Source organism: Podarcis cretensis, assembly GCF_951804945.1.
Source record: "Podarcis cretensis genome assembly, chromosome: 8".
Taxonomy (NCBI): domain Eukaryota; kingdom Metazoa; phylum Chordata; class Lepidosauria; order Squamata; family Lacertidae; genus Podarcis; species Podarcis cretensis.
In genome coordinates, this window is record NC_137177.1 from 21,625,789 (window position 1) to 21,638,533 (window position 12,745).

The window sequence follows — 12,745 nt, forward strand, 5'->3', positions numbered from 1 at the left end:
CGTGCTTATAGCTACCACCTTTGCATGGATGATGCCTGAGTTTCATAGGCAGTTTTGGCACCCTTTGAATCATTGTATCTTGATGGTTGTAGAGCTCTGTAGGGAACTAGCTGTTATCTTTGTGGATTAGGGAATTGCATGTTTTACTAAAAGGGAAGTGGAAATGTACTTTAAATTAATCTGTGACCCTTTCTTTTATAAATGAAAATGCCTTAAAAGAGAAGCAGAGCCACAGGCAAAGAGCAAAATTATATTGGCTTTGAAACTTAAATGAAAAATCTAAGACCAAATCTTCATATATGTCAACCTGAGTCTGCATGTAGAAAATAGAATGTGCCCTGGACTCTGTTTTGGAATTTTTACTTTCACATATAGGCTCTTACCAGTGGTTTTAAGAACTCCAGATTTAATGTTGATAATAAATTATGCAAGTGTCTGCGTGAGATTTCATATGATTTTCAAGGAGTGTTGGGGGGGGGTCAAGTATTGGAGAAATGAAAGATGAGAGCGGATGGGGAATGGGGAATGGAGGACCAGTGGCTTTTGGCAGGTAAGAGAAGGGGGAATATGAGCCATGGGAGCTGAGCAAGGCAGAGCACAATTCTAGAGGGTTCATTAGGCACTGCCTGGATACTTCTAAGCTTTGCTCCTCAGCTATAACAGCTGAAAAAACTGATCTTAAGCATTGGAAACTAAACTGCTCAGAATACCAAATTCCACACTATGCCTGACAAACTCAGGCATATTGGAATGGTACATAGCCCTCTTTATTAATAAAGACATCAATCCTGGGGAAATGGGGGTTGTCAACCCTTTAGGCCCATGGGCACATTGGCATACTGGAGAAACTGTTGTGGGCACCACACACACCCTGCAACCAAGCACCCCCTGCAACCTGTTCTATTGGCTACAATGGAAAGATTCTTTCAAGTCTGATATCAGTGGGCAGCGGGGGCGGACCCTGTGGACACTAGGAAAGGCAAGCACATGTGTGCCCACAAGCACCATATTAGGAACCCCTGATTTAAAGATAGATGTTGTAGCTCTTCATTGTGAGAAGAGGCTTAGGAGAAACCCTAGAGTCAGGCTGAGCTGCAAAGGAACTTCCACAACTTGCTTCTGAGTGAAAACTTGCGATGTCACATGCTTATTAAACCCCACATTGTTTTTATTTGTGCCAACCTCCGGTTGGGAAGTGGGTCTGTCTCTTTTTAGGCCCTTAATTAAATAAATAAGGAATATGATGTCAGTAGCCTTGCACTTCTTTGCCAGAAATTGCACTCAACTAGTCTGTCCATAAAGGGCAGAAGCCCAGCTTTGAAACCCTTCCATTAATTAACTAGCTGTGTTAATAAGCATGCAGCTGCAGCCAGTTTGGTGTTAGAGGGGTGCTGTGTTGCCAGGAATTAGATCTAGTGGGACCTCAAGCAAGCACTCTTTCTGCCAAATCGGTACTGAGTTTTGTGCCTCCATGTAGCAGACCTAGGAATAGAAACCATTAGCTCTCTCTGCCTGTGTGCTGCTGTACTTCATTCCAGCCACTCTAACATGTCCTTTCCACAGCTAAGAATAGTACCTAGTAGTTCTGATGGTTGCCGAGGCACCAGCAATAGTAATAAAATTGCATTTTATGTACAAACTGAGCACTGTCTAGGCCAGCAATACCTATATTTCTAAAAGGGCAAATTTCCCCCTGGTGGAGAGCAGCCAGAAGCACAAGTAAGAGGAAAGCTATGTAACTCGAAACACAAACTTTGTAGGTGTTAAAGATACATATTTTTGAATGGTTCCACAGTGTTGTAGGGGTCATGCTTCAGACTCAGGTTTTCTTGGCGGTCTCCTATCTTGCTAGTGTGCTATGATGCAGAGAACCAGTGTGGTCCGGTGGCTGAAGTGCTAGGTTGGATGTGGGAGTCCCTGTTCAAACCCCTGTCCAGCTATGGTTTCTACAGTAGACATATCACTATAGTCTGCCATCCTGCGACACAGGATTTGGAAAAATAAAAAAATGCAAGTTGTTTTGAGCTCATGTTGCTCTGGTAGGATATAAGTGAAGTAAACTGAAGTTGTCAATTGTTAGTCCCAATTAGGCCACTGCTACCTCACAGCCTAAATATTTGGCAGCATAATCTGTAAGACCTGGGCTGGTTCTTCTAGCCTGACTCCTCTTCATCTTCATTCACTCTTTATAATATGTGCTATATGAATCTAGGTGCTAGCTCCAACTTCCATGGGTAAATTAAAACTGACTGCCTAGTAAAATGGAAATAGTGATAGTGATATGTCAGGTGGTTTTAAAAAATGTTTAGACAAATTATCGATGCCTACTAGCCATGATGGAGATACAGTGGTGCCCCGCAAGACGAACGCCTCGCAAGACGGAAAACCCGCTAGACGAAAGGGTTTTCCGTTTTGGAGGTGCTTCGCAAAACAAATTTCCTATGGGCTTGCTTCGCAAAACGAAAATGTCTTGAGAGTTCCTGCGGGTTTTTTTTCCTTCCCCCCCTTTTTCTAAGCCGCTAAGCCGCTTATCTGCTAAGCCGATAAGCCGCTAAAAGCTGCTAATAGCGCTAAGCCGATAAGCCGTCAATGGGCTTGCTTCGCAAGACGAAAAAACCGCTAGGCGAAGAGACTCGCGGAACGGATTAATTTCGTCTTGCGAGGCACCACTGTAGTATGACTTTACCAGTTGCTGGGGATCACAAGTAGGGCTGGGCAATATCTGGTTTTCAATATCACAATACATCATCAACTAAACATCACAATATCTTGATATATCACAATATATATTCATGGCAGCGGAGGGCTTTGTAGGCAGCCCCATGGCTGTGGAGGGCCTCTTCAAGCGTCCCCACAGAGATGGAGGGCCTCGCCGCGCCTTTCCTTGGTGGCAGAGGGGGCACTGTGCTTCCCTGGGGCGGCGAAGAGCTTTGCCGCACCTTCCCATGGCGGTTAGGGCTTTAAAATGTAAGGAAGTAGTAGATTTAATAAAAATATTAAATAAACTTCCACATAATATATTTAATATATTTTCAACTAATTTAAGAATAGTTCATGTGATTTTCTAGTCAAGTTGCATCTGCTTCCCCACTCAGAGGTCTAAGTGGAATCTGTGCATGCACCGATCCCGGGGAGATTCATGCACAAGGTGGTTACAAACTGCTATCTGTATACAGTTAACTCGCAATTTGTCCACATTTAACTTGTACACATTCAGATGTAGAAAATTAAAAAGGGGGTGGAAAGAGGGCAATTGTCTGGGGGGAAAGGCTTTGGCAATCCCACCCACCATTGAACCCAATGTGTTTTGACTATACACTATTTTGGCTTTACATGCCACCCCTGAAATGTAACCCCTGCATAAGCTGAGCGTTGCCTGTATTGCTTTGAGTTGTTAGGTAAAATCAGTGAATAACAGCATATAATACTGTAAAGGTACAACTTCATTGACGCCTTGCCAGTAGAAGTAGAATATAAATTTAAATAATAACATTAGCTACATGACTAATTGCCCACTGCATGTGGTGACTACATGCTGCATTAATGTGTGAACCAGCCCCTATGTTTTGACTGCTGAGTAATGCAACATATGATTTGCTTGTGCTGCTTGAGGATGTTTACATAAAGAAATTGTAAGGCCACAGTGTAATTGTTTAGCAATAAATTATATTACCATGAGTCCCAGAAAATAGTTTAAGAGCATCTGATGTAGCAGCACTGCTTCAGCTACTTAAGATTTTCATTTGTATTATTAATCATCATCATAATAACAATAATTTTATTATTTATATGCTACCCATTTGACTGGGTTGCCCCAGCAACTCTGTGCGGCTCCCAATAAAATATTAAAAACACAATGCACAAGTGAAAAATATGGTGAAAGGTTGAGTATTTGTGGAGGGAGGGCCTATATATGGTACTGGTCCTTAATATGTGTAATGGGTCTTTGTGGAAGAATAGACTGTGCTTTGGTGAGCTGAAGACAATAGTGTCCCTAAATACAGTGCTTGGCTTTTCCCTCATTTAGGTGAATTACAGCCACGTGTCAGTAACAGAGCACATGCTTTGCATGAATAGGGTTCTGAGTTCAAATCCTGCTTGGGAAAACTGTGGCCAGAGGTAGTGGGCCCATTTAGAATTTTGAGAAAACTATATGGGCACCAGTCACAAAATTGCTGCCATAAGGGCATGGCATAACACAAAATTAGAGAGAATCCAGTCATTGTTGCTTCCCTCCCACCTACTGAACAGCCTTATACTACCTGCAGGAAGTCAGCAGTGTTCTGCTGGCCCTGGTTGTTGACATGCAATCTTGACATCTTGCACATACAGACTGATGCTGTTGTTATCTAATAAGAACAGAGCGCATTCCCCAGTACCAAAAAAATATATACAAGGTGGCCACACTACACTAGTTCTCTACACACATACAGATCTTATGCACATCCATCGCTCTCTCTCTCCCTCTCTCTCTCTCTCTCTCTTAAACACATATTTCAACTACAGTGGTACCTCGGGTTAAGTACTTAATTCGTTCCGGAAGTCCGTTCTTAACCTGAAACTGTTCTTAACCTGAAGCACCATCACTTTAGCTAATGGGGCCTCCTGCTGCCGCCGCACCGCCAAAGCACGATTTCTGTTCTCATCCTGAAGCAAAGTTCTTACCCTGAGGTACTATTTCTGGGTTAGCGGAGTCTGTAACCTGAAGCGTATGTAACCTGAAGTGTATGTAACCCGAGGTACCACTGTATACACAACCACAGATACATCTCTCCCTTTCTTTGCCCAAGTGCATCTCTCCATCTGTTTCACAGACCACATAAACACAGAGACTATACATTCACACACACCTCACCCACTTCTTTCTCCCATAATCACAGCACATACAGCTGTCTCACACATACTCCCCTCACATATGCCTCTGTCTCTGCGGCTCCTCAGTGCAGGACCGTCAAGCCCAAGACGCTCGGTGGTTTAGACCACAGCGCCACCCACATCTCCGTGCACCTCTACCTCTCTCACAGACCACCATTTGTTCATACCTCCTCTCTCCCTCCCTCTCACACACATACGGTGGTACCTCGGGTTACATACGCTTCAGCTTACAGACGCTTCAGCTTACAGACTCCGCTTGCCCAGAAATAGTACCTCGTGTTAAGAACTTTGCTTCAGGATGAGAACAGAAATCGTGCTCTGGTGGTACGGCGGCAGCGGGAGGCCCAATTAGCTAAAGTGGTGCTTCAGGTTAAGAACAGTTTCAGGTTAAGAACGGACCTCCGGAACGAATTAAGTACTTAACCCGAGGTACCACTGTACATCTTTCCCTCTTTCTCTGCCCAAGTGAACCTCTGTCAGTCAAGCATCCATATATAACCTCTTCATGGGGTGAAGCAAGTGCCTGCCGCCAGCTCTACATCACTGGCAGGCAACAAACCAAACATGATGGGATTCTCAGGGAACAGGAAAATGATTCCTGCCACCACCAAAAAACCACAAATATAATGCAAGAGGACTTGCCCTTCCAGCTCCAGCAACTGCTCTACACTGTTCTGCCATCCCCTCTTCCCGCAAAATCAAAAAAATATTGAGGGTCTGCAACCTTGGGCCTGGGGACTCCAGAAAAAGCCTTCATGGGTGCTGGGTTGACAGTACCCCAGAGCAGACAGTACTGAACTGGAAGATTCAATGATCTGGGACAGCTCAGTTGGTAGAGTATGAGACTCTTAATCTCAGGGTTGTGGGTTTGAGCCCCACGTTGGGCAAAATATTCCTGCATTGCAGGTGGTTGGACTAAATGATTCCCATGGTCCCTTCCAACTCTACGATTAGATTCTGTTCTGTTCTGTTCTATGAGTCTAGATTCGTTCAGGGGGAATTCAAGAGCTGCATTGAGATGAGGCCTAAATTGTTCCCTGCTCTAGGCACTGAGTTCTGCCTTTCTCAAATGTGCTCCAGTTTTTCCCCCTTGCTCCATGGAATTTCGTGGAAGCCACTGAGAATAAAGTTCTGATATCTTAGATTGTAAAATCTATACTCGTGAAATGTGTGTCCAGAAGGGCAAGGTGTGTGCACATGGAAGGAGGGTCTGTGTTGCAGTGGCCCCTCAGGCTCTGTTAATGTGTGGCTCTGGGAATTGGGTTTTTAATTATGTAGGTGGTTTGTTCTTTGTAATAGAATTGGCTTGGAAGAAATAAGGAAATAGAAAAAGAAAAATACAATTGAATAAAAATTAAAAATACTGGAGAGAGGGGGGGTACATATCTGGGTTGTTGCATTCACAATCCCTCAGAGTAATTTAACTGTTTTTATTACATAAGTAAATAATATTAGAAGTGCTTTTTAAAAAGAATAGTAGTCTTGGCTATTATTGAATTCTTAGCAAGGGTATGTGTGTTCTGGGATAGCAGAGAACATGACTCTGGCTGCAAAATTCAACATTGTGAGAACGTCAGATTTTGTTTTGTTTTTAAAGCAAGAGTAGACCTTATAGGTTCTCACATCATATAATTTTTATTTTATTTGTTTGTTGTAAGCAAACAGAATACACCATCATGTTTATGTAGTAATATTAGAACTTTAGTTAGCAGATGGTTTTTCGTGGAGGTTCACTTTGATAAGAAAGTTGTCTGTGGTAGGCCATCCCTTAAAAGTGGTTTGCTGGGAAGCTTCTGTTCCTACTGTTGCTTTTCATCCAGATCCCTCTCTTGGCTTTGGGACTAAAAATTAGTAGGGGAAACATAACATACCTCAAAGGGCCAGATTTGGCCAAGGGAACCACATCAATTGATCCAAGCTGTAAAAAATACCGTATTTGCCTGAATATAAGCTGCACCTTTAAAATTGGAGGGGGGAGGAAGAAAAAATACCTGAATATAACCCGCTCCATTCCTCACTGCTCCTGGCTGCATGGGGGGTGGGGGGAGCCGCACTGCGTTGCTGGTGGCCTTTCCCCTACCTCGCTGTTTCCCATCCCGGCCTTGGGAGAGAGGATGGGGGACTATGCGCGGGGCAGGCGCCACTTTGCCGCGCTCCTGGCTGCATACCATAAGGTCACGAATATAAGCTGCACTTTAACTTTTCATGGTCGGAATTTGGGGAAGAAGTGACGCTTATATTCAGGCTAATACAGTAATATAAATTTTAATGTAAAGAATGTATTCTAATAGATATATGGGTGTGTGTATCGGCGCAGAAGTGTCTGCAAAATGGAAATGTATGTCCTGGGCACCAGTAGCATAAAAGACGGTTTTGTATCTTTTGATTATTTGTTTGTTTGTTTAGAGTATTTATAAACCATCCTTCACCAGATGGTCCCACGGTAGAAAATACCATATATATTAAAATGATAATTAACAGTATTTCAAAACTAAAACAGATAATAAAACAGACATTTAAAAAACAGACATTTAAAAAAAATACATGGCAACAGTAACTGAATTAAACTGAATTATTCCAAAAGGGGGTATAAATCTGTTTAGTAACCTGCAGTAAGAAAAGTTGACATGTTCATAGCATCACCAATGGAGAATTGCTGTTTTGGGGGGAGGAGAAGCAAACTACAGATAGAAATCATGTTAGAAACAGCACAGATATTGACTCCCAGTGGGCGCAGAGGGAATCCCTCTCTTTAACTACATTTCAAAAGAGAGACCTGTAACTTTGAGGTGTGGCTGCATAATAAGATACAGTATACTGACCACATTTTGCCAGGTTTCCTTCAGTTCTGACAATCCTTATGGTTTTGCTAGAGCCTCTGACCGTGTCTGACATGCAAACACCTCTGCCTGTTTTTCTGTAGTTACCTCTCCTCTGCACAGTTCAAGCTGTAGCCTCTCCTCTTGCCTCTTTCCCTTCCCAAAATGCCATTAATGGTAAAGGTGCACATGCACTCAGGTAAGCGTCCTTGATTACAAAACATGGAACACAATACCTAGACCTTAAAACATTCAGGAATACATTTCATGATTCTGCCCTTCCTCCCATAGACTCAGGGTTGTGTACATGGTCCTGCTTCTCCCATTTAATTATGTTAACATCCCTGTGAGATAAGACAGCTAAAAGAGCTGGAGCTCACCCAGTGAGCTTCAAGGCTGGAGAGTGTTTTGAACCCAGGTCCAAGTACAACACCCTAGCCACACTATGCCATACTAAGGGAACAGTTGAATCTAGGAGTCATTCATATGTGCCTTCTCCCTTCCTATTTGCATAGTCTTGATCCCAGTGCTAACAGTTGATGGCTTCCTTATGCTCTTCTCTCAGCTTTCATTCACTTAAAGCTGCTATGCAGTCAGTCTGGGAAAGATAGCAAGAGGCCTGCCATCCCCCACCCCACCCCCAAGCTGTGGTAGCTTGAGGTTGCAGAATTTAGTGGACCCTTGCTTAGTATAATGAAGGTATAATGTAATTAAAACAAATAAAGAAGGCTGGGAAATACTTATATTAAGCGCCAGCCCTTATGCCTGAACTCTTGTTTTGTGGTTTTCGGTGTTGCAAATATAAATTTGCTTAATAATACCATGAAATGCAAACACCTTTTAGACTGTCTTTTCTAATACATTTGTGTCACTGTTTCAGTTCACTGGGTGAAGCTCTCTATCCTGGGTTGTTTCAGGAAATTGGATCTACTGCCCCCTCCCATTAAAAAGCTAAGAATAGAACCTAGGTTCTTGGCCATATCCTCACCCCTACTGTAATCAAGATACCTGACTCTCTTCTTAAATTGGAATGTGTTTTGTGGTGAAAGCAAGGAGCTATTTCTGGGAAGTGCAGGCATGTGTGGTGATTAAAAAAAAAGAAAAAATCCTCACCAAACTATTTTTGTGCCCTCTAGGTGGCAGCAGCACTCCACAATGCCAGCTGCCGCCCTGCAGCCAGGTTGCCTCTCTGGGCCGCTCTCTTCCTACTGAGACAATCATGTCGAGCCAGCACAGCCATGCTCCCTTCTCCAGCATCCAGCCCATGGCTGAGCATCAGCAGGTAATTTCCTGGAAATTCAGCCTTTTCGAGGGGCTTCCCCCTGAATCAGCTGTCTCCTCTTCAGACTGTATGCTTGTAAATACACACAGCAGCTCAGCCTGGCTCAGCTCCTTTCCCACTCTTCAACCTGTGGTCATTCCAAGTAAAATCTACATGAGGCTGATACAGGTGTGAATCTCTGTGTTTATTTAGCTCACGTTATAGAAACAATGGCTATTAGATTTGAGGCTCTAAGTTCAGTCTCTAGTCAAGGCATGCAGAGGGGAATCATTGTGGGATGAAGCAAACCCCTGATGCAATTGCCACTGGAATCACCCATGATGTGTGGTGAGAGCCACTTAACCTGGGCCCAAGCAGTCATCCTCACATGGGCTGATAGCAACCTCTTTCCTACACCGTGGGGGAAATTAGATGTGGGCTGCAGACTGAATCTACTAAGTTTAAAAGGTTAGTAATCTCAGCATGACCCCTTCACTCACTCACGCACTCACTCACTCACTCACTCACTCACTCTCTCTGTCTCCTGCAAACCTTCCACCTCCAAGTACATAAAATAAAACAGGGTTTTTAGTGGAATAAAATGAAACCCTTGTCAATCGCTGCTTCCTGCTGGCGGCTGAAACACATGCTATTAGCCCCATCATGGAACTATTTCAAGCCCATGACCTTTAGGGACTTAACCCCCCCCCCCTTTTCTCCCACAGATCATGCCAGACCTGGCCATCCTGCAGAGAAGAATCCCGCTCACTTTTCGGGACTCTGCCACAGCCCCACTGCGCAAACTATCTGTCGACCTTATCAAAACTTACAAACATATCAATGAGGTAAGAGGACCTTCTCTGTGGTGACAGCTTTGACCAGTTCCTTAAAGCATTGGGAATAGTGATGATTTAAACTTCTTTGCACTTCTTCTTCCTTCTGTGCTGCATGTTGATAGCACCATTCCTTAGCTCTTCTGCCCTGCCGGAGAGTTTAGTTTGCTTCCCCGGGCTGCTATGGGGAGGTGTAATTCCTCATCTTAAAAGAAAGTTTCCTTGCATTCTGTGCACTGACCCTGCGTTTTGCTGCCAGGTCTATTATGCTAAGAAGAAACGCCGAGCCCTGCAGGTGGCACCCGAGGACACAAGCACCAAAAAGGAACGGAAAGTGCACAACGAGGGCTACGATGACGACAACTATGATTACATTGTTCGCAACGGGGAGCGCTGGCTGGAACGCTATGAAATAGACTCACTCATTGGCAAGGGATCCTTTGGACAGGTCAGAGGGCAACCAGGAGAGAGACTTCTTCTGTATCCACATCAGTAACTACATAGCAAGTTGCAGCCTGTGCTCTGGTGATCATTGGTCAGAACACTGCTCTAGGTTCTCCTTCCCCAGCAAATGTGCCTTTGGCAAGATCAAATGGAGCATGCCCCACAGTCACAGGAACATATAGCCTATAATCTTGCCAAAGGGAAAAGGTTGTAGTTCATTGGTAGAGCAGAAGCTTAGTTTGCAGAAGGCCTCAGGTTCAGTCTCTAGCATATCCAGGCAGGGCTAGAAAAGATACCTTACTGAAACCTTGGAGAGCCTCTGCTAGTCAGTACAGACAAGAGATAACCAACGTGGTATCTTCCAGGTGTTACAGCTCCCATCATCCATGACCATTGGCAGCACTGGCTGGGACTACAATGAGAGTCCAACAACATCTGGACATCATCACTTTGGTTGTCCTTGATATAGAAAGTATAAGCCAGATGGCCCATTAGTGTTGTTTGGTATAAGGCAGCTTGTTGGGTTCTGACCTGATTTTAAGTAACTGGGGTTGACATTTCATTGCCATCCTAAGCAAAGTTTTGCACATGTACATCACCCTGGCCTCTTTCTGAGGAAGAGCAATAAATAAATAAGATTACCACTATGTGTGTGGATCCTTGTATGTTCCCCCTGCCCAGCGGTACTTTTGATTTGGTGGTTCTCCCCAAAGTCATTACTTCTTGGCACCACTTTGATAACATTATACTGATGTGTCTTTTTCTCCCTGCTAGGTGGTGAAGGCCTATGACCAACAGGCTCAGGAGTGGGTGGCCATAAAGATAATCAAGAACAAGAAGGCATTTTTGAGCCAGGCTCAGATTGAATTGCGATTGCTGGAACTGATGAACCAGCATGACACAGAGATGAAATACTACATTGGTGAGAGTTTGCAGAGATATGTTTTTGGAATTAGTTGAGAAGTGTGAGTGGGTCAGCGAGAGCACTACTGGTGAGATGCACATTAAATGAAGTCTCCAGTGCTTCATTTAGATTGGTGGCAACTTGTGGAAGGCTCTGCATAAGTGAGTGACTGATTAAAGGAATGTCTGGATAGCGTTTGAGAGACTGGTTAGGGCATGAGTTGAAGTCAGTGGGGGTTCAGGTCATTGGGAGAGATTGGTTCATCATTTTGCTTGCAGATGTGGTGCACTCAGTGATCTGTGGTCCAAGACTGTGGGAAATGTTCATGTGGGATGCCTGGAGGTCATAATTATATGTCAGTGAGGTTCACAAGTGCTGGCTGCAGGGTGTTGTCAAAGCATCAGTGGGGAGCTGCAGTATTCTAGCAATGCCTCCACCACACTTTCTCTCTCCACCCCACCCGCAGTGCACTTGAAGCGGCATTTCATGTTCCGGAGCCATTTGTGCCTGGTGTTTGAGTTGCTGTCCTACAACCTCTACGACTTGCTCCGTAACACCAACTTCCGTGGCGTCTCTCTGAACCTCACACGCAAGTTTGCCCAGCAGCTGTGCACTGCATTACTCTTCCTGGCAACACCTGAGCTCAGCATCATCCACTGTGACCTTAAGCCTGAGAACATCCTGCTCTGCAACCCCAAGCGCAGTGCCATCAAGATTGTGGACTTTGGCAGCTCCTGCCAGCTGGGCCAGCGGGTGAGTGACGCCTTGCTGTGACCTCTCCAACTGCAGCCCCTCTCCCAGTGCCTGACCTGAGACCCTCCTAGTGGTCAACATCAGAAGTTTGTAATTGTCAGCTTGAACAGCTTCCCTTGTTTTCTTAGGACTTCTTCAGCTTGCTCTTGGCTAGATGAGGGCCTTAGAAGGCACTGGACCACCTTATTTGTCTTGGCCAACATTTGAAGCAAAGGGACTGAAAGAAGACAGACCCAACCGTTGTGACCTTCCAGTCCCCAGAGTGCAGCAGCTGATCCTATCTTTCCTTTTCTTCCCTGCAGATCTACCAGTATATCCAGAGCCGATTTTACCGCTCACCTGAAGTGCTACTGGGCATGCCTTATGACCTGGCAATTGACATGTGGTCCTTAGGTTGCATCCTGGTGGAGATGCACACAGGAGAGCCCCTCTTCAGTGGCGCCAATGAGGTAGGTGGAAAGAGGACGAGCCAGGGGAGGGGAGGGGAGATTAGCCCCTGGCTATTATGCTCCAAAGGACTTGGTGTAGCAGCTAGCTTTTAGCAAGGGCAGCTGTTGAACTTGCTGGGCAGAACCACCTAATCGAGACAAAGAATGCAGCAGCAACTTGGCTTGGCTTGGCTTGGCTTGGCTTGGCTTGGCTTGGCTTGGCTTGGCTTGGCTTGGCTTGGCTTGGCTTGGCTTGGCTTGGCTTGGCTTGGCTTGGCTTGGCTTGGCTTGGCTTGGCTGGCAGGAGGAGTTGAAGTGTGTGGAGCTGCATGAATAGGTCCTTGGTTCAAGGAGACAAATGAATGGATTTAGAAGGCCCTCAAAGAAACAAGGAGTGCGTTTGGAAAGAAGGAAGAGCCATGTGGGGC

General features: G+C 44.8%; 1 protein-coding gene across 2 annotated transcripts in view; it reads left to right on the plus strand.

Annotated features, from left to right (window-relative positions):
- The window catches only part of DYRK1B (dual specificity tyrosine phosphorylation regulated kinase 1B), a 33,538-nt gene that overhangs the window by 17,931 nt on the left and 2,862 nt on the right, over positions 1-12,745 (plus strand). For both annotated transcript variants that reach the window (XM_079989075.1, XM_079989074.1), the window contains exons 2-7: positions 8,831-8,976; positions 9,681-9,800; positions 10,048-10,236; positions 11,007-11,154; positions 11,603-11,889; positions 12,192-12,338. In XM_079989075.1, coding sequence (XP_079845201.1) covers positions 8,914-8,976; positions 9,681-9,800; positions 10,048-10,236; positions 11,007-11,154; positions 11,603-11,889; positions 12,192-12,338 — 954 coding nt within the window. In that variant the 5' untranslated portion in view covers positions 8,831-8,913. The remainder of the gene's footprint in view (positions 1-8,830; positions 8,977-9,680; positions 9,801-10,047; positions 10,237-11,006; positions 11,155-11,602; positions 11,890-12,191; positions 12,339-12,745) is intronic.